This window comes from Odocoileus virginianus, chromosome 14 (assembly GCF_023699985.2).
Source record: "Odocoileus virginianus isolate 20LAN1187 ecotype Illinois chromosome 14, Ovbor_1.2, whole genome shotgun sequence".
Taxonomy (NCBI): Eukaryota; Metazoa; Chordata; class Mammalia; order Artiodactyla; family Cervidae; genus Odocoileus; species Odocoileus virginianus.
This window is the reverse complement of record NC_069687.1, coordinates 6089119-6109230: the sequence shown is the minus strand read 5'-3', so window position 1 is coordinate 6109230 and position 20112 is coordinate 6089119. Positions and strand designations below refer to the sequence as shown.

General features: G+C 45.1%; 1 protein-coding gene across 3 annotated transcripts in view; it reads right to left on the bottom strand.

Annotated features, from left to right (window-relative positions):
* ADCY2 (adenylate cyclase 2) overlaps positions 1-20112 on the bottom strand; it is a 441756-nt gene that overhangs the window by 143956 nt on the left and 277688 nt on the right. For all 3 annotated transcript variants that reach the window (XM_070476469.1, XM_070476467.1, XM_070476470.1), the window contains one exon: positions 3069-3217. In XM_070476469.1, coding sequence (XP_070332570.1) covers positions 3069-3217 — 149 coding nt within the window. The remainder of the gene's footprint in view (positions 1-3068; positions 3218-20112) is intronic.

The window sequence follows — 20112 nt, the reverse complement described above, 5'->3', positions numbered from 1 at the left end:
AACAAGTGTCGCTGAGGATGTAGAGAAATTAGAACCAGTAAGCATCCTAGGGGAAATGTAAAATGGTATAGGCACGACAGAAAAGAGTATGATGTTTCTTCAAAAAAATGAAACAGAATTATTGGATGAACTCGCAGTTCCACTGCTGGGTATACACCCCAAAGAACCAAAAGTAGGAACTCAGATATTTATATACCCGTGCCCACACTCTGCCTCAGGATGAAAAGGCCATAGGTTTCAGATTTCTTTTAAAATTAATTGGTACTGCATGACATTTAAGCTTCTGTATTTTCAAGTTTTAAGTTATGTATTTACTTTAGGAGCTTCCCTCCTGGCTCAGACAGTAAAGACTGCCTGCGATGCAGGAGACTCAGGTTTGATCCCTGGGTTGGGAAGGTCCTCTGGAGAAAGGAATGGCAACCCACTCCAGTGCTCTTGCCTGGAGAATTCCATGGACTGGGGGGAGCCAGGTGGGCTACGGTCCACGGGGTCACAGAGTCAGACATGACTGAGCGACTAACATTAACACTTTTATTTAGGATCCCAAATATATTTTCTGAATTTAAATTTGATTCACTCCTGCAAACATACTGTATGGTCTCTGAAAGCAGCTGAAGCTGCTTCACCAACCCTTTGCCTTAGATTGTGTGGTAACTGGCTTCCAAGATGGCCCCAGTCATCCTCACCTCCCTTGTACTGTCCCTCCCCATAATGGCCAGGAGTGACTTGTGTAACTAATAGAATACTGTAGGCATAGCCAGAAATGACCTTCTGTAAGAGACACTGCAACTTCTACCTGGCTCTCTCTTGGATCCTTCCCTCTGGGGAAGCAAGCGGCCATATTGTGAGGACACTCAAGCAACACGTGAAGAGGTCCAGTGATGAAGACCTGAGGTCTCCAGCCAACAGGAAGTTAACCTGCCCACCAGGGGAGAAGCCACATCCGGAGCACAGCCCCCAGCAGCCTGAAGCCTCATGGGGAAGTCTATGCCAGAACCATTTAAGATGCTCCCAAACTCCAGCCCACAGAAACTGTGAGATGTCTATGTTCTTTAAAACCACTAAGTTTGGGGGTAATTTGTTACATAGAAATTGATAAGATAGATATTATGCAGACTCTTTATCAACTGCCTGAAATTGGTCGTGTCATCCATTATTTTTGCAGGTCTAGGGTTCCTGAACTATATCAAAACCACTTAGAGTCTGTGATCCTCTTTAGATACAGACATATTAATGTTTATTTTTACACATTTTGAATACCAATAAGTGACTTAAAAATATTTCAGGAGATGGAAGGGCCATTCCTGATTTTTAGACACTTAAGGCTAGAAAGAGCAATTTCTAGTAAAATACAACTTATCAGATACTATAAATTTTTTGTCTCTAATCATTTAGGCAAAAATGCTTAAAAACCTAAAGGCAAGCTAGTGTTTTAAATAATTTCACTCATTAATATGTATGAATGTTCTCTCTCTGTGTTTATATATATATATACATACACATACACACACACACATATATATATATATAGACACATACACACCCATAGTTTATTATTCAAAAAAATGATGGGGACTTAAAAATATTTACTCCTGATTCCTCATTGATATACAACTTTTTTCTGTTACCTCCCTCTCAATAAACATTTCTTATTGTATATTAGCTCTTGTGCGCTTGGGCCACACCTCTTTCTAAAATCATGTGTTAAAATGAGATTTGTCTTAGCAGTGCAGTTAAGCTACAGTTAGTGTTTCCCTGGTGGCTCAGATGGTAAAGAATCTGCCTGCAATGCTGGGTGTGATCCCTGGGTCGGGAAGATCCCCTGGAGAAGGGAATGGCAACCAACTCCAGTATTCTTGAGAATTCCATGGACAACGGAGCCTGGCCGGCTAAGGTCCATGGGGTCGCACAGAGTCCAATACGACTGAGTGACTAACAGTTTCACTTTCATTTTAAGCTACAGTTAAATTTATTTCTTATTAATCAATTTCCGAAACCCTTGACCTGAAGTAATCGGACTTAAGGCAGCAACATGCAATGGAAAAAGTCTGGAGTTGGGGGCAAACAGCCTGAGTTTGATTCTAGACGATGAGCTACACGTTTCAGCTTTGTCTGTGGTTGTTGTTAACAAACTGTTGAATGGAGGGGCGAGTAACCCTGACAACTAAAGAAGTAACGTGATGAATGAGGCAGGCACAAGTTACTCACTGAGATAACTCAGCCAGAAGAGCAAGCATCACTGCAATATAATGGAACAGATGGAAGGACAGGCCTCCATGGAATTGGGATCAGAAACAGGTCAGCATGGAGGTGAGGACCAGAGTGCCTATGTCTGGAGGGGCCAGAAACCATGAGGAGCACAGGAGGGAACACCCTCTCCAGACTGAAATGAGGGCCCACCTGGCACCCGTCCAGAGCTCAGGGGAGAAGAGGTCCTACACGACCTCTCTCCTGACCACAGTTCCTTGTTGGTTTTCCAGTTACCAAGATGCCAGGAGTGGCTCCCTGGGAAGCATATATGACTGCCACTCTTGGACCAGCTGTACTTTCAGTGTAATTTAGTTAAGGTGCACGCTGGTCGCCTACAATGCTGGTACTGGCCATACCCAGATACCCCACCCCCCACATTCCTGATGGACAGCAGGATACCCAGCCTCCCTGGAAAGTGCTGGCTCCCTGAGACCCTGCTCCCGCCAAGCCCATCTTGAGGAACCAGTCCTTGTGCCTAGAGCCCACCAACTCTCTAATCTTACTGAGATACCGAGTCCTGGGTTCCTGGGACACAGGGAGATCTGACCTGAGAGTTGAATGAAGGCCCCACCGCCCACTTCTCTCCCCTTTGTAATGGCTGGTCCCAAAATGCAACAAGTAGAAAGGCCTGTTTTCTCATCTGAATGACCGGGAGGGTCTCGCGCACGGGTAGGTGGGGGGGACACTACGCTTTGCGCCAAGGTGAACACCTCCGAAGGCCACATGATGCTGTCGGACGGGGACTTCCGGTGACCTACATCCGCCGCCCGGCGTCGGGCTCCCCAGCCTCGCCGAGGAGGGAAGACGGCGCAGCGTACCTGACGTTGGTGTGCCGCTTGACGTAGAGGTTGTGGAAGTTGTTGGTGTTCTCCATCTGGCCGGCTTTGGGGCCCTGCAGCCTCTGGATGATCTCAGCTTTCATCTCCATGGCTATGTGTGCCGGCAGCAAGGACAGCAGGAGCCGCTCCTGGAACCAGGGTGGAAGGAAGACAGAGAGATGTCACACCACCGAGGTCACAGCAAGGACCGAATGAAACCATCACGGAGCGGGGCCAAGCTGAGGACTCTAACAAGTTCAAATACAGATTCTAGAGATAACATGTTAAAAAAAAATCCAATTTTCCAAGGTCAGAGTGTGTTATTAGATTATTTATTGAGTTCTAAGCATATGTTCTGCAGTGCAAAGAAAAGGAAGGCATAGTTATTTCCCCGAGGATATTATTTATCTATTGTGATTTTTAAAGGAGTGAAACGGAAATAATACGAAGATGCCAGAAACCAGTGGTCAGTCGGAGATAGAAAACTCTCATTTTTGCCTACTTGTTCACTTGAGAGATAAAGTACAAGCTATATTGCACTTTTGAAAGTCAAGCAATATTCCACATTTCCTAAATAAGATAGTCACACATTTTCAAACATTTCATTTCCTCTGTGGTGATCATACAATCCTTTTTCGTGATTCTGAACTATTATAAAGACAGAGTCAGAAATATTAGTCTCTGAGAAAATGTCATCTATGAGAAACTATAGGTGGGTCACAAAGAAATGACAACATATGAGCCTTCTTAATTTTTTAGTCTTTAAATTCAGTGAATGCTGTACATGATAGCATGCAATATTATACATATGTTAATATGCATTTATTATACTTAGAATGGCACTTTTTCATTCCCTTTAAAGAAACTATAATTTTTTTTTTGAGAAGAAATATCATGGAAGGTCAATCTTTGAAAGTTGATATTTACTCTAGAGTACTTTAAACATAAATCTATTATAGAAAACACCACATATTCCTCAGGTATTGTGGATTCAGCTAGTGATATGCAGTGTGTATAAACAAGCACCTGTTGAGCGAAAGAGTTTCTCTTCTTGCACGTTTTTCTCTTTAACAGATTTCATTTTGGACAAAGTGGTGAGAGAGTGGAGGAGGGTGGGTGAAAGTGGGCTTTGCCCCTGGATGCCCTGGCCTGCATGTTTGTCCCCTGGATCCACCCACAGTGCACGTCGCTTTGGGATGGTTGGGAACTTCCCTGATGGAGCAGAGGGGAGGCCAGAAGCACATCTTGATGTAGATGAAATGACCCTCACCACAGCCTACCCCCAGCCTGCTCCAGGAAAACACAGGTGCAAAGTCAACAGGAGACTCCGTGCGGGCCTGTGCGGGGCCTCAGTGCGTGGTCGGGGGTGTCTCTCCATGAACTGGCATATCTGAGTGTTGGTCATCTGTTCCTTCCTTCCTTCATTCACCCAATCAGGAAACACCCATCACTGCCCACGGAACGCCGGACTCTTGATGAGTACTAATGATAAACGCAAAGATGAAGGAGACAGTATCTCTAATGGCACAGCTGTCAGAGGAGACTAGAAGGACAGGCTGGTGTTTGGAGGAATCCACATACCTTGGAAAACAGAAGGGAACTAACAGAGCAGGAGCCCCTGCCATGCACCACATGCTTCCAGGAGCTCTCTTTACGTGCTATATCAATATCAGAAAAAGAGTGTAGATAGTTCAGTCTTGGGGGGAAAGGATTGACCAGTCCCCATATTTTTTAGAAAAAAAATTTTTTGAAGGGGTAGTGATACCACTAGATTTCATTGTGGACAGTGGCAACATAACCCCTTACGTGGTTCCTTGCACTCACAGAGACCAGTGATGTGAAGGGCAGTTAAGTGGGGGTCTTTTTTATTGTTTGATGTCTCAACTCCTAGGAGTTCCTGGAAAGTAGCACTTTCTCTGTAGTTATTTGCGGAATGAATGAATGCCCTGCAGTGCATTTTGTGTGGGGCATAATAAAGAAAAATCCCATTTCAAAGCCCATGTTCATTGTTGGTACTGCATATGGTAGAGACCTGGGTAGGCAGGGCTTATGTTTCAAGATCAGATTAATGACCTTTTTAATCATCAATACCAGGCCTGGGCAAAATCTGGGTCAGCGATCTTCACCCAAAGGGAAATTTAACTATTCTGCAAAGCAAGGCAATGCTTATTTTGGGTTTTTCTCTCTGGCAGACAATGACACTGGGAGAAAGAGTGGCTGCCTCTGGAGATACAAGAGGAGCCTCAACTTCACATCAGCAGGCTGCACCCAAGGAGAAAGGGAACATTCAAAGTGTCTCCTGGTTGGAAAACCATTGGTAAACACCACCAACCACTTGAAGTTACATTTTGATTTGATTCCTATTCTGAGCTTGAATTTCCTTTCATTATTCTCCAAGTTTCACTAATGACCTAACAATACAACAGCATCATGTTAGCTTAAAGGTGAGAAGGTGAATTCCAATTTTGGACTAAAGCAAAATTTTGAAAGAGCAGGAACCCTGTCCAATGGCGAGATCTCTCAGCATGCAGACAAGGGCCAAGATGAACAACAGCAGGATGACAGAGAATAACTGAGTTCAATAATAGAAGAAGAAATCAAGACATGTTTTGGTTTGTTAACAGAACAAGTGACCCCAGAAAAATGGAGTCACGAGGAACTCAGATTACCAAGAAATTACTAATGATGTGAACAATGTTCAGTCGCTCAGTCATGTCTGACTCTTTGCAATCCTATGGACTACAGTACGCCAGGTTTCCCTGTTCATCACCATCTCCCCGGGCTTGCTCAAAGTCATGTTCATCGAGTTGGTGATGCCATCCTACACTCTCATCCTCTGTCATCCCCTTCTCCTCCTGCCCTCGATTTTTCCCAACATCAGCGTCTTTTCCAATGACATGAAAAATGGATATCCATATTTTAAAACTTAGAATAAAACCTGTATCCCTGTTACACACAAATCGAGAGTTCAAAACATTTGGCTGATGATCTAGTGTCTACAAATCTGATCCCTCTACTATGTCAGAACCCAACGAAAAGGTAGTGGGGTTTGTTTTTTAAATAAATGGCACTTTACTACCTTTTGTAATCTTACTACAAAGTAGAGCTATTCCATCATCTACCTGTCTTTTGCTACTCACCCATCAAATACATGTAACTGCCTGTTACTTTCTTTTTTCTACATTTTGGCTTCCATGGCCAACCAGATGGTTAGACATTTGGGAAGTCTGAAAGTCACAAAATACGTGATACATCCAAGGAAGTACTTAGATGATAGACTTTGCTTCTTCAAGTTTGGAACCGAGTTATGCTAATGTTGCCTTCACTCAACTCCAGTTTGGTAGCTATTGAGCACTCTGTATGTACTGAGTAACTCTGTATAATGGTCTCTGTTTCTCTATTTATTGATCACTGTATTGGATGAGGTAAAAATTGTATAAGGAGTCATAATGTTCAAAATCTATTTAAAAGAGGAAATCTAGGGAGAAAACTGTGGAATTGATGTCAGCAAAGTCAGAAGACTCATCTGGTCATCCTCTAAGGCATGATGAAAGCAGACCCAGATGGGAGACAAAGGAGGCATGTTACTGTGTGTTAGGTGCTCAGTCGTGTCTGACTCTTCTGCGACCCAATGGACCCTGGCAGGCTCCTCTGTTCATGGGATTCTCCAGGCAAGAATACTGGAGTGGGTTGCCATTCTCTTCTCTAGAGGATCTTCCTGACCCAGGAATAGAACTTGCGTCTCCTGCACTATAGGCACATTCTTTACTGAGTCAGTCAGTTCAGTTCAGTTGCTCAGTTGTGTCCGACTCTTTGCAACCCCATGGACTGCAGTACACCAGGCTTCCCTGGAGCTTACTCAAACTCATGTCCATCAAGTCAGTGATGCCATCCAACCATCTCATCCTCTGTCATCCCCTTCTCCTCCCATCTTCAATCTTTCCCAGCATCAGAGTCTTTTCCAGTGAGTCAGTTTTTTGCATCAGGTGGCCAAAGTATCGGAGTTTCAGCTTCAGCATCAGTCCTTCCAATGAATATTCAAGACTGATTTCCTTTGGGATGGACTGGTGGGATCTCCTTGCAATCCAAGGGACTCTCAAGAGTCTTCTCCAACACCATAGTTCAAAAGCATCAGTTCTTCTACTGAGTCAGAGATGCCATCAAATCTCTATCATAAAGCAAGCAGATCTTGAACACAGATTTGTTAACTTCTAAAACAGTGACAAGAAATGCTGGCATGTAGGATATAATAGATTATGAATCTGGTCTAGGCTATCTATTTAGAAATCTCAGTGGAATCTGTGTCTACAGAGATGTCTGGTGATCAACTTAATTAGATTACAGCCAGCTTTGAACTTTCTGATGGATGACGGATGAGTCAAGGGCTAAGAAAAACCAAAGTGTACCAGGTCACAAATCTCAGTTGACATCCTTCTGCATTATTACCTTATGAGGATAACTTGTGTGTCCCTGTGACTCAGCACAGTCTTCTGTTGAATTTAAAGGTATCAGTTGATTCTCCCATGGTTTACATTTGTTTCCAGTCATGGTTCTGAAGCCTATGTTGTTGGTGTCCTACCCATATTCCCTCTCCCTTCCTTGGAGGTCGCCTGCAGCCTGGTTCTTTCTAAATCTACAATTTCCTGTGCCTCAACCAATGAGGAAGTTGATTGGTAGATAAATATCCCAGCACCCGTGCCCACGTCCTCAGTGGGGAGATCTGAGCACCTCCCACTCTTCCCTCTGAGGGTCTCCAGATGGACTGAGCCCCTGATGCCAGCTGCCCCTTTCAGTAGCTGGAGTTGGACCCTGCCTGATTCACTCCCTCACTCGGCCACCTGAAACCACATCCAACTAAATGTCCAAACTCATCCTCATCTGAGCATTGCTCAGGGTAAACCTAACTGAGACTTTTGCAAGCACCTTCGTTTTCTGCCTGGACTTCGTTTCCACCAGGACTTCCTGGTGGCTCAGACGGTAAAGCGTCTCCCTACAATGCGGCAGACTCGGGTTCAATCCCTGGGTTGGGAAGATCTCCTGGAGAAGGCAATGGCAACCCACTCCAGTATTCTTGCCTGGAAAATCCCATGGACGGAGGAACCTGGTAGGCTATAGTCCATGGGGTCACAAAGAGTCAGACACGACTCAGAGACTTCACTTTTTCCATCTTTTTTTCATTTTCTGCCTACATTCTGTAATAAGAATACACTAAATCCCAAGGGGCTTCCCAGATGGCTCAATGGTAAAGAGTCTGCCTGAAATGTAGGAGACTCAGGAGTCATGAGTTTGATCCCTGGGCTGGGAAGATCCCCTGGAGGAGGACATGGCAACCTACCCCAGTATTCTTGCCTGGAGAATCCCAGGGACAGAGGAGCCTGGTGGGCTATAGTCTATAGGGTCGCACAAAATTGGACATGACTGGAGCAATTTAGCACACACGCAAACCCCCAAGACCACAGAGCCAGCCTTCCCTAAAGGACAGATTCCATGAACACAAAAGATGAAATAAATAAAGTAATTCTTTTTCATGCCCATAGCTTCATTTAATGACCAAATTTAAATCATGGTCTTTAATTTAGTCCCACGTGTAGACAGATGACTGGCTTTTTATAGGTAGTTTGAAAAATACAGGAAATCAACTCCATATGTTGTGTAAACCAAATTTTTCTTTTTGTGTGTGTGTTAAAGAATCTTTGTGAAGTTAGAGTGGAATAAAGATGTTGGTAACAGCCTACCAGCCAAAAAGAAAAGAACCCAAGTCTTCTTGATTATCAGGTGATTCTGGTACCACTGATGGACAGCAAGGCCAGTGACCAAAGTCCATGGACAGGATTCGTGTTCTAGGGTCTGCCCACGTCCTCTTGGTCATCACAGCGTTGGATAAAGGGGTAAGCCTTGAATAAAAGTCTGCACTTGAGCATGCTGAATCAAGTCACTTTTAAATACATCTTTCTTCCCTTATACAGTGCTGTGCTCTGAAAGGAAAGCCCAATATTATGGCACACATGATAAATTCAACTCAACTCCTAATCTGACAAGGTTAATATTTCCACTAATATTTCAGCTTTTTGCTAATGTAGCTGTGTGCCCTGCCAAATTATCTGAAAGCAACACACAAACTTAAGTGCTTAATATGCCGGGTATGACTTAGCTACATTATCTCCAAATACACTGGAGAAATTCCTTAAGGGGATTTTTGGAAAATCAAGTTGTCACAAAACTGACTGACGCACACCAAGACTATTTCTTTCTTTTGCTAGAACAGACTGTTTAGTGACAGAGAATTTGGCTAATTCTAGCCTATTCAAAGATCATCCAGTGAATGGGTCGGCCTTGGTTTGAGAGTTTCATTTTAACACATCTCTTTATTAAGCCTCTAATTAATATTCATTAAATTCATAAATTTTTCTGAGAACGTGTTCTTTTAAATTGTGCCTTGTAGAAAGCTACAGAGTTTGTAAATTTCAATGTACTATTGATCAAAATTCAAGACACTCTCCAACTCCAAATTGTTTCTAACACACTGAAACAAAGGAGATATTTACTTTTTTTTATGCCATTTTTGGATTATATAAGTTGACAGGAAAATCCAATTTAAGCAAAGATGATGTATGCTTAAATTCTGAGCTATCATATATTGATGTACGTTATATCCTGTTTCTTCTTTAAACAATGCATGTGATAAATATTTAAAACTGCTGCATTTTCAGAAAGGAGGATGACAAGGACTTGCTCTTTCATAAGAGTCAAATTTTCTTTCCTCATTCTTATTTCTATCTAGTTCTTACTTTAAATGCCATTCAGTTACCTCGATGGCAAACCAATTCTATTCATTAATTCTTCTATTGTATTCATTCTTTTCATTGAAGGAATAGGTTACAAATTTTCTTCTCCCAACAGAAAGTGGTCACTGGAATAAACAGACACCAGATTCCTAAGCAGCTACTGTGTTACAAGAGGTGCTGAAGAGATACGCTGATATGCTGTCATTCAATATTGATCTGCAGTATGAAAGGGCTTGGTATCCATTTAGAATCAAACACTGAAGACTGTGTACTTGGAAAACACCCACCAGAGATGTGTATCTGTGTCAGTATTTTCCCCCAGATATATCTTCTCTTGCAGCCAGCTTCATGTGTGCAAGTCTCAGTGAAAAACCATCCTTCATTGCCACCAACCTCTATCACCTGCACACTTCCAAAGTTAAGGTATAGTTGTTCAGTTGCTAAGTCACGTCTGACTCTTTGCAACACCATGGAAGCTCTACGCATCAGGTGACCAAAGGACTGGAGTTTCAGCTTCAGCATCAGTCCTTCCAATGAATATTCAGGGTTGATTTCCTTTAGGATTGACTAGTTTGATCTCCTTGCAGTCCAAGGGACTCTAAGAGTCTTCTCCAGCACCACAGTTCAAAAGCATCAGTTCTTCAGTGCTCAGCCTTTCTTAGGGTCCAACTCTCACATCCATACATGACTACTGGAAAAACCATAGCTTTGGCTAGACGGACCTTTGTCAGCTAAGTGATGTGTCTGCTTTGTAAAACACTGTCTAGGTTTATTCTAAGGTGTGGTGACAGCTGCCATTACTGCTGTTTCTTGTCATACAGTTTAGTTTGTTTCTCTTTGGCCCATCCTTAGAAATCTTGCTTCACAGCAATCAATCAGAGCACAGTTAATACCTTATTATTTGAAAGGTCTTGCTTTATCTAACTTTGATTTTTACAATAAAATCAGTCGTCATATTTATGCATGACGAAACCCAGCACTGTCTAGTAGAAACAGCACCTGAGTCCAAGTAGATCTGAGCTCCTGTTCCTTCTCTACCACAGTCTGCATGACCTCAGTTAAATCCCTCCAGCCTTGGAAGCCTCAATTAGTTGTTTAAAAAAAATGTCTGTTAGACTTGGTGAGTTAAAGGTCTGCAGGTCCCTGTAAGTTCCGAGAGTCTAATGGAACTACAAGAGGTTTTTCCCTAGAATTTGCCTCTTACTCTTGCAGACTCAGACATTCAGTAACACGGAGGAAAGGGCGTGAGTGCTCACAACCCCAGACCACAGCCAAGACAAGAAGGGCTGCGGGAAAGCAGAGGCCTCTTGACAAAGAAACCCTTCGGTGAAGGGTCACTTCACCGAACTACAAGAGGACCGAGATGGCGACGGGCTCTGGTGTGCCGTGTGAATGGCCAGCGTTTGTGTGCAGAGGGCAAGTCAGCTTGCTTATTACACGGTTTGGGGAGGCCGAAATGCTTTGAGCAAATGAAAAGCAATAAGCACTTCGACAAGTCACTGTTCCCTTTTACAAAACCGATAAGCCCTTTTTTGCATTCATATATTGTTGTCTCATTTTATAAACCCTGGTTATATTAAATTCTACTTAAGTTTAAACACTTTTGACCAAAAAGGGGGGCAAAATAGATAAAGCATTGTCTCAGAGTGGTGGTGGTACTCTGAGGTGCTCAGGAAGCTGGTACTCACTAGGGAGTCACGACCTGATGAAACTTGCATCTTCCAACTTTATGGTCATTGATTTCTCATCCTACTGGCTGATTTATAAGCTCAGCAGAAGGATTAAGACAGCTGGGGTGCTTACACAGAGCACATCAGTAACAAAAGATGGAAAGAAAGAAATGATCACTTACATGCGATTACTCTCCAGCGAGGAGTAGTTAGAGAACACAACGCTAGTCAAGTTATAAAGTCTGTCTCCCGTCACAGGTGACAGTAAATTGATACTTTTAAATTCAAGCTGTTTACCATCAATTTAATTCTTTAATACAGAGCCTCTAGGGGGTCTTCCTGGTGGCTCAGATAGTAAAGAATCTGCCTGCAATGCAGGAGACCAGGGTTTGATCCCTGGGTCGGGAAGATCCCCTGAAGAAGAGAAAGGCAACCCACTCCAGTATTCTTGCCTGGAGAATCCCATGGACAGAGGAGCCTGGTGGGCTACAGTCCATGGGGTCGCAAAGAATCAGATGTGACTGAGCAACTAAGACTTTCAGTGGAAAAAGCACCGCTCACAATGTAGAAAGCCTTCAATCCCTGGGTGGGAGACTATGGAGGTCCTGAGATGAGAGGCACAGCTCTGTTCCCCGACCAGGCAGCAGGACACACGGGCCACACGGGTACCCAGAGCAAGATGGCGGGATGGTCTACGAGTATCACATGCGTCTCTCAACACTGCTGCTCCCACAAGGCCCGAGACGACACAGCTCAACACCACAGCTGTGAGAACACCCAAAGGGGAGCTCATCATGCAAACAGACCTCCACACCCACATACTAAAAAGTGAAAACGTAAATGCTCCAGATTAACAATGACCCTGGTCTGATTTGCCCCTCCAAGGTCATCTGCCTATATGCAAGGAACCCCCTCCAGCCTGAAGCAGGCAAAGCCACTTGAAGAAAATGCAGACACACAGTGTGAAGACTGACCCCTTTCCTGGATTCTGGGGAAAAGAGAAACTCGGGGTGTACAGGGGGCTAGGTAATTTCTTCTGAGAAGAAGGAAAGCTGGAGATGCTGATAGAGGAGATGATAAGAAGATATAAACAAATATGTGAGGTCAACTATATTAAATGCATTATTGATCGGAGACATATTAATGCCAGAGGTGTTAGTTTCTGCAAAAATCCCCCGGTTGATAAAATGTTAAATACTGAAAGGAGTAAAGTAATGGAATATTGTAACATCCAAATGCAATCCATCAATGAAACTATGCCACAGATGACCAGATAGCAATGTAGCTATATACACACAACATTCGCAGTCACAGAATCGCTGTTCTGAAATGAGCGTTGGCCGTTTCTTTCCTTGCTTGTCTGACCGTAAGCTTGGCCACATGGCTTGGTCTGACCAATGACATGTGAAGGGTATGATGTGGGCTTCTTCTGAGCAGAAGCTTTAAGAGGCAGTGTGGGGCTTACCGTTTCATTTCCATCTGCTCTGAGGACCAGCAGTGTCCCAGCGAGAGGCTGCTCTGAGCCTGGGCCGCGTGTAAGATGCAGAATGGAAGCCCACCCGCACTGGGCAAATACAAGGTCTCTTGGGCGTTATCACCGCCTGCTCCTTCAATCTGGGGGTGGTTCGTGCCACAGCTCCCCCGAGCTCTTGGGACAGATGCAACACTGCAGGGCGTGCACACCAACCCATGTGCTCAGTCCTTGCGTGCACACGATTTTCACGGCTATTCTGACTTGGGGCAGTTTCACTGAAATGTCTTTACTTCTTTGCACAGAGCAGCTTGGAGTTGCATTAAGTGGGGTAGGAATTACCCAGGGCAGGAACTTGCCCATCTAGGATCAGACGCTTCTCTTCAGTTATAAAAACCAGGGAACACTTCTCTAAAAGATATTTTTCCCCCTAAGGAAAGGCTGAAGTTGTGAGAATTCACCCATTCTATTGGCTGCAGGTGTCATGCTACAGGCTAACTGTTGCTGTTCTCCAAAGTGCTTGTTCTCCCTGGATGCAAAGTAACGGGCTTTCACCGGGCTCACCAGCACTCCCACACTTGAGAGTGCTGGCAGCGCTGTCACACAGTGATGTTCCTACCACCAACCGTGAAAAGGACTGAGAGAGCACGGGCGTGTGTCTGCTGGCGTGCAGGTCTGGCCCCGCCTTGATGGTGGTGAGACTGTGGGCTCACTCAGTTTGATCCCTTAGCAGCTGGAGATTCTAGGCTGGAGGGGATGGCTTGGTCTAAGGCTGGATGTTTGCGGTATTGAGACCTGATGCATGTAGGAGAGGTGGGAAGGGCTGACGGGGAGACCCCAAGGCTGCGGAGCTCTGCAGGGGAGACCAGTCCCTTCAATGCTGCTGGCGAGTCTGGCCTTAAAAAAGCTCTGAAAGTTCACGTTTGGGACACTCAGAATTGTTAATCGAAGAACAGACCTTTCTTTTACGTGGAAATGAACTTCCTATTCTTCCAGGAAATGCCAGAACTACTCGAATGCAGTTGTTGTGCTCTTTTGTTTATTTTATTGAAGTATAGTTGATTTACAATGTTGCATTAGCTTCTACTGGACAGTGAAATGATTTAGTTATACATATACCTGGCGTGCTTTAGTCCATGGGGTTGCAAAGAGTCCGACATGACTGAACGACTGAACTGAACTGATAGGCATATACTTTTTTATATATATTTTTTCCATATGGTTTATCACAAGATACCGAATATAGCTCCCTAAGCTATACAGTAGGACCTTGTTGCTTTATTCTAAATATAACAGCTTGCATCTGCTGAACCCATACTTCTGTGGTTCCAATCTATCCCTCTTTCACCTCCCTTGGCAACCACAAGACTCTTCTCTATGTCTGTGAGTCTGTTTCTGTGTTTTGTAGATGGATTCATTTGTGTTATATTTTAGAGTCCACACAGAAGCAATATCATATTATATTTGTCTCTTTCTGACTCACTTCACTTAATGTGGTAATCTGTAAGTCCTTCCACATTGCTGCAGATGGCATCATGCCATTCCTTTTTATGGCTGAGTAGTATTCCTTCATGTATACACACACACACACACACACACACACACACACACATCTTCTTCATCCATTCATCTGTTGATGGACATTTAGGTTGTCTCCATGCAGTTTCTGTGCTCTTAAATCAAGGTTCTTTTCCCCATATTAATTGACTAATTTTCACATATCAGTTCCAGTTCTAAGCAATTTGTAACCATTATCTCACTTAAGTCTTCCCCACACCAATGATGTAGGGATTATTAATTTCCTCACTTTTACCAAGAGGAAACTGAAGATAAATGGTCTGGGGACTTGCTAAGTATCTCACATCAAGCTGGTGGTGGAGCCAGGATTTGAACCCGTGGAGGCAGCCAGTGGGTAGTGCTCTCCTTGATCATCCAGAATAAGAGACAACATGTAACTGAGCACAGCAAGAAATCACAGCATCAGCCAGTGACGGGGAGGGGTTCTCTGACACATGGTAGTGTCTCTGGGTGTGACTGATTCCTCCCCACCATTTTTGTGATGGGGAGACTAGTCCTTTTTCCTAATTGTGCTGAATGTGGAGACCTGAACCTCAAAGGAAACTTGGTCTTGGGGCGAGCCTCACAGTCCCGGATGGTGTTGACACCCCTCTGCCTCTTCTCACCCTTCATGCGAACCAGAGGTGCACCCCGGACCAGCTGGGGGCAGAGAGCAAACCCCACTGAATATCAGAAGGCTTTCCTGCTCAAAGCAGGGAAGGAACAGAGGACATTTCTAGAAGAAACTGCTTGACATTTCCATCATGAACACAGGACTGTATCTTGAAATGAACATTTGCCTTTTCTCTGCCCTGAATGCAAAGCCAAGTGGCTGGCTTGGAGAGGTGATCCAAAGACTCCCCGGCGTGGAGGTAGATGTTCAAATTTATGCTTATTTGTCCTGAAAAATCAAGCCTCCAGAGAAAAGCCTCCAGAGTCAGAACTCTGCAGATAATACCGTTTAATGGGGCACCCACCCTCAAACACTAATGGTCCCCTTGGGCACCGACGCAGTTGGTACCAGGAGATGGCCCCATCATTTCTGCAGGACATCAACTTTTCAGGGAAAGGATAATAAATGAGGAAAGAGAGTGAGCAGAGCTGAACTAATCCTCATTCTGCTCATAAAGCAATGTCCTCAGCTTCCTCAGATACAAACAAAAGATGCAAGCAGAAAACTGCACAGCAAAATCATCACGGCAAAAAACTGGAGGGCTGTCACATTCCTAGAATTTTACTAAAAGTGACTCAAATGAAAAGACTGTGGTAAAAACTCAGGAATGCAAGTGATTTCTGCTGAAGTTTGCCGGACTGTTGACCTGCTCCACACCCGATCTGTGAGCTAATTTTGTTGTGTGTTTGTGCTCTATCAATCCGTGTGTGACGCCATGGACTATAGCCCGCCAGGCTCCTCTGTCCATGGGATTCTCCAGGCAAGAATGCTGGAGTGGGTTGCCTTTCCTACTCCAGGGGATCATCCCAACCCAGGGACCAAATCCTCATCTCTTGTGTCTCCTGCATTGGCAGGCAGGCTCTCTCTCACTGCACTACCCAAGTTTTATCGTTGCCTTTAGAAAATGTATTCTTTGTACTCAGACTGGAGATTTTCTGTCACCTAAGTTTCACTAACAGGTTTGTCTTTGGGGAGAATCGTGTCAAATATTAGCTAAAAACAGCGACGCTGTTTCAGGATCTCAGACGTAACTACTGGGGCTCAGAGCAGACTCCCCAAGATGTGCCGCAGTGACACCCTGGTTATTTTGGATTAAAGTGACTTGAGAAGCAGCCAGTGCAGAGATATGCCCCTGTCTCCCTGAAAAAAGTGAATACACTCCCCATGTGCAAAGCACACTCCCTGAGCAAGGAGGTGGAGAATCCTTAGTGGCAGAGACAGGGAGTTCAGGACAGAAACATCCCTGTAAACAAAACTGGTTACTTTTTAAATTCACTACCCCAAATGTGGCTCAGTGGTAAAGAAGCGGTCTGCAGTGCAGGAGGCCCAGGTTCGATCCCTCGTCAGGAAGATCCCCCAGAGAAGGGAACAGCTACCCACTTCAGTATTTCTGCCTGGAAAATTCAATGGACAGAGGAGCTTTAAGGGCTACAGTCCATGGGGTTGCAAACAGTTGGAAAGGACTGAAGCACTAAACAGCCAAGTTCAGACTCTGTTTAGAGTCTTCATAATTAAGTACCCAAGCTTAAATTTGTCTCATCAGTTCCACACAAATGTATTGTTTCTTTGTCTAAACACAAAAACTGTCCACCCTGCAACTTCTTAGGTCCTATTTCTATGACTTCTCTAAATTCATATTTTTCCTCCTGTTCATCTGTCTTGTGTCAGCCTGAAGAACTCAAGAAGGATAGAAATTTCCCCCTCCCCAGCACGTGGCTACCTGACAAGGAAAGATAAATTGTGGCTTGACACTTCTAGAATTTAAGAAAAACAGCTCGTAAGAGAGTTTATCGCGAGTTACACATGATGATAACTCAAGCCGAAATAACACAGGTAATGTAGAAGGAAACCTGGATTTGGTGTGCTTGCTAACTCACTTCTTTCCTCGAGGCTATAAAGTCTTAAAAATTCATCAAAATTTTAAGCCCAGAGGAAGCAGATTGGCAGCCCACGTGCTGAGCCTTGCCAGGCAGATGAGCTCGGACTGGCTTGCAGGGCACACAGGTGTGTGTGTGCGTGTGCAGGCTGAAAAAACTTGAACACTGTTAGGCAGGTTGTGTAACTTCATTGTACACATTCACCGTGTGGGCCAGCCCTCTAAATCTGACATCTCACCTTCAGTGCTGTGGGCATTTGGGGCTGGAGAGTTCTTCGTTTTGGCAAGCTGTCCTGTGCATTGAAGGATGGTTAGCACTTTCTGCCCAACAGACCTAAAGCTAGACAGGACTTTAGTAGCTCCTACCCACTGGATACCCGGACCGATTCCATTCCCACCTGTGACAACCAGAATCATCTCCAGGCACTGCCAAATGCTCATTGATGGGACAGTGGTTACAGTAAAAGTATCTTCCCTGATTGAGAATCATTGCTCCAATGTGAGACTCCTCCTCGGGACCTCTAGCCTGACTCCTTGTCCCCTGTGGCTCCTCCTGTCTGCTTTCTTCCTTCTGTTCCTCCCTGGACTCATAAAGAAAGCTGAGCACTGAGGAGCTGATGTCTTCAAACTGTGGGGTTGGAGAAGACTTTTATGAGTTCCTTGGACAGCAAGGAAATCAAACCAGTCAATCCTAAAGGAAATCAACCCTGAATATTCATTGGAAGGACTGGTGCTAAAGCTGAAACTCTAATACTTTCGCCACCTGATGGGAAGAACTGACTCATTGGAAAAGACCCTGATGCTGGGAAAGATTGAGGGGAGGAGAAGAAGGGGTCGACAGAGGATGAGATGGTTGGATGGCATCACTGACTCAATGGACAAACTCAGTGGAGTCTGAGCAAAGTCCCGGAGATGGTGGAGGACAGGGAAGCCTGGCATTCTTCAGTCCACGGGGTCTTGAGAGTCAGGCATGACTGAACAACCATAACTAGACTCCACAGTCTGTCACTTCAGTCCCTTTCTTGTCCTCATCCTTCCAGAATGGAGGAGGACACCTCTCCAGGGCATCCCTTGGAAGCTGATCATGACTTCTGCTCACATGCTAATGAAGAGAGGCCATCCTAAGGCTTGGGCTTCCCAGATGGCATGGTGGTAAAGAACCCACCTGCCAACGTAGGAGATGCAGGAGACCTGGGTTCAATCCCTGGGTCAGGAAGATGCCCTGGAGGAGGAAATGGCAACCCCCTCCAGTATTGTTGCTGAGAAATTCCCAGGACAGAGGAGCCCGGCGGGGGCTACAGTCCAGGGTGTTGCGAAGAGTCGACACCACTGAGCGACTGAGCATGCACGCAGCGCACCGCTAAGGGATGCTAGCGCATGTCTCTGTTCAGGATGGCATCTGCCCAGGTGAAAAAATCCTCTTGGTGTAAAAGAAGGAGAGAATGGATACTGAAAGCAAAAGCAGTGGTCTCTGTCACATTCAGAGAACGCCAGTGCTGCATTTCCAAGACGGAAACCATCACCTTCCCTCCGGAGCTGTTCCTCGCCTTGGAACCTTAGTTAGGCTAAATATTGATCACATGCGCAGATAACCAAGCAAAAACGTGTCCATCCGTGATAGCTCTTCCCTCTTACGACCCCACGTCCAGAGAAGAAGCGATTCCTGCCCTTCACACTGTGGAATTTGTTCCTTCCCCCTGACCTCTGGCTACTCCCCAGTTCCCGGTCACCCTTGACATCAACCCGATGAATGAACCACCTCCTAACTGGGCTTCCTACCTCCTGTCATCTCCCCATCCTTACTCTTCTGCAGAAGAGGTCTTTCTAAAACGTGAAGCAGCCAATTCAGGTCAATCCCAGCTCTGAATGCCTCTATGGACAAATCCTAAACCCTCTGGTATGTCACAAGATACGCTGTTGTTCAGCTGCTAAGTGATGTTCAACTCTGTGACCCTATGGACTGTAGCACACCAGGCTTCTCTGTCCTTCACTGTCTCCTGGAGTTTGCTCAAATTCATGTCCATTGAGTTGGTGATGCCATCCAACCACCTCATCCTCTGTTGCCCCCTTCTCCTCCTGCCCTCAATCTTCCTCAGCATCAGGGTTTTTTTCAACAAGTCGGCTCTTTTTTGAATAGGGAGCTTCAGCTTCGGCATCAGTCCTTCCAGCGAATATTCAGGGTTGATTTCCTTTAGGATTGACTGGTTTGATCTCTTTGCAGCCCAAGGGACTCTCAAGAGTCTTCTCCAGCACCACAATTTGTAAGCATCAATTCTTTAGTGCTTAGTCTTCTTTATGGTCCAACTTCAGGCAATGGCACCCCACTCCAGTACTCTTGCCTGGAAAATCCCATGGACAGAGGAGCCTGGTAGGCTGTAGTCCATGGGGTCTCTAAGGGTTAGACATGACTGAGAGACTTCATTTTCACTTTTCACTTTCATGCATTGGAGAAGGAAATGGCAACCCACTCCAGTGTTCTTGCCTGGAGAATCCCAGGGACAGAGGAGCCTGGCAGACTGCCATCTATGGGGTCGCACTTGAGTTGGCCACGACTGAAGCGACATAGCAGTAGCAGCTGACATCAATATATGACTACTGGAAAAACCATAGCGTATGCTACACTATCATGAACTCAACCACCTTCAATTCCTCCTCCCCAGTCTTGAACCTATGGTCCAGTCCTTCCGAGTCATGTGCAGCCCCAATCTGGCGCTGAGCTCACCTCCTCTCTGGAGAGCCTGCTCCCCTGGCACCCGGACCCCAGGCTCCCTCATCCTGTTCCCACCTACACCACCATTGTTCACTAAGGTTAGCCCTGTTCACTCTTCAGTCAAGCTTCTAATTCCAGATGCACTGAGGGAGCGCATCACCATCCATCACCTCCCATCACCTCCTCTCTGAGAGTTGTCTGGTTAGATGTAGTGCCCTGTTTTCGCATCCAGGGTTTACCCTCAAACTCTAAGCATCTTTTAACATTCCTGCTCAAAACTGTAGATGATGCTGGGCCTGAAC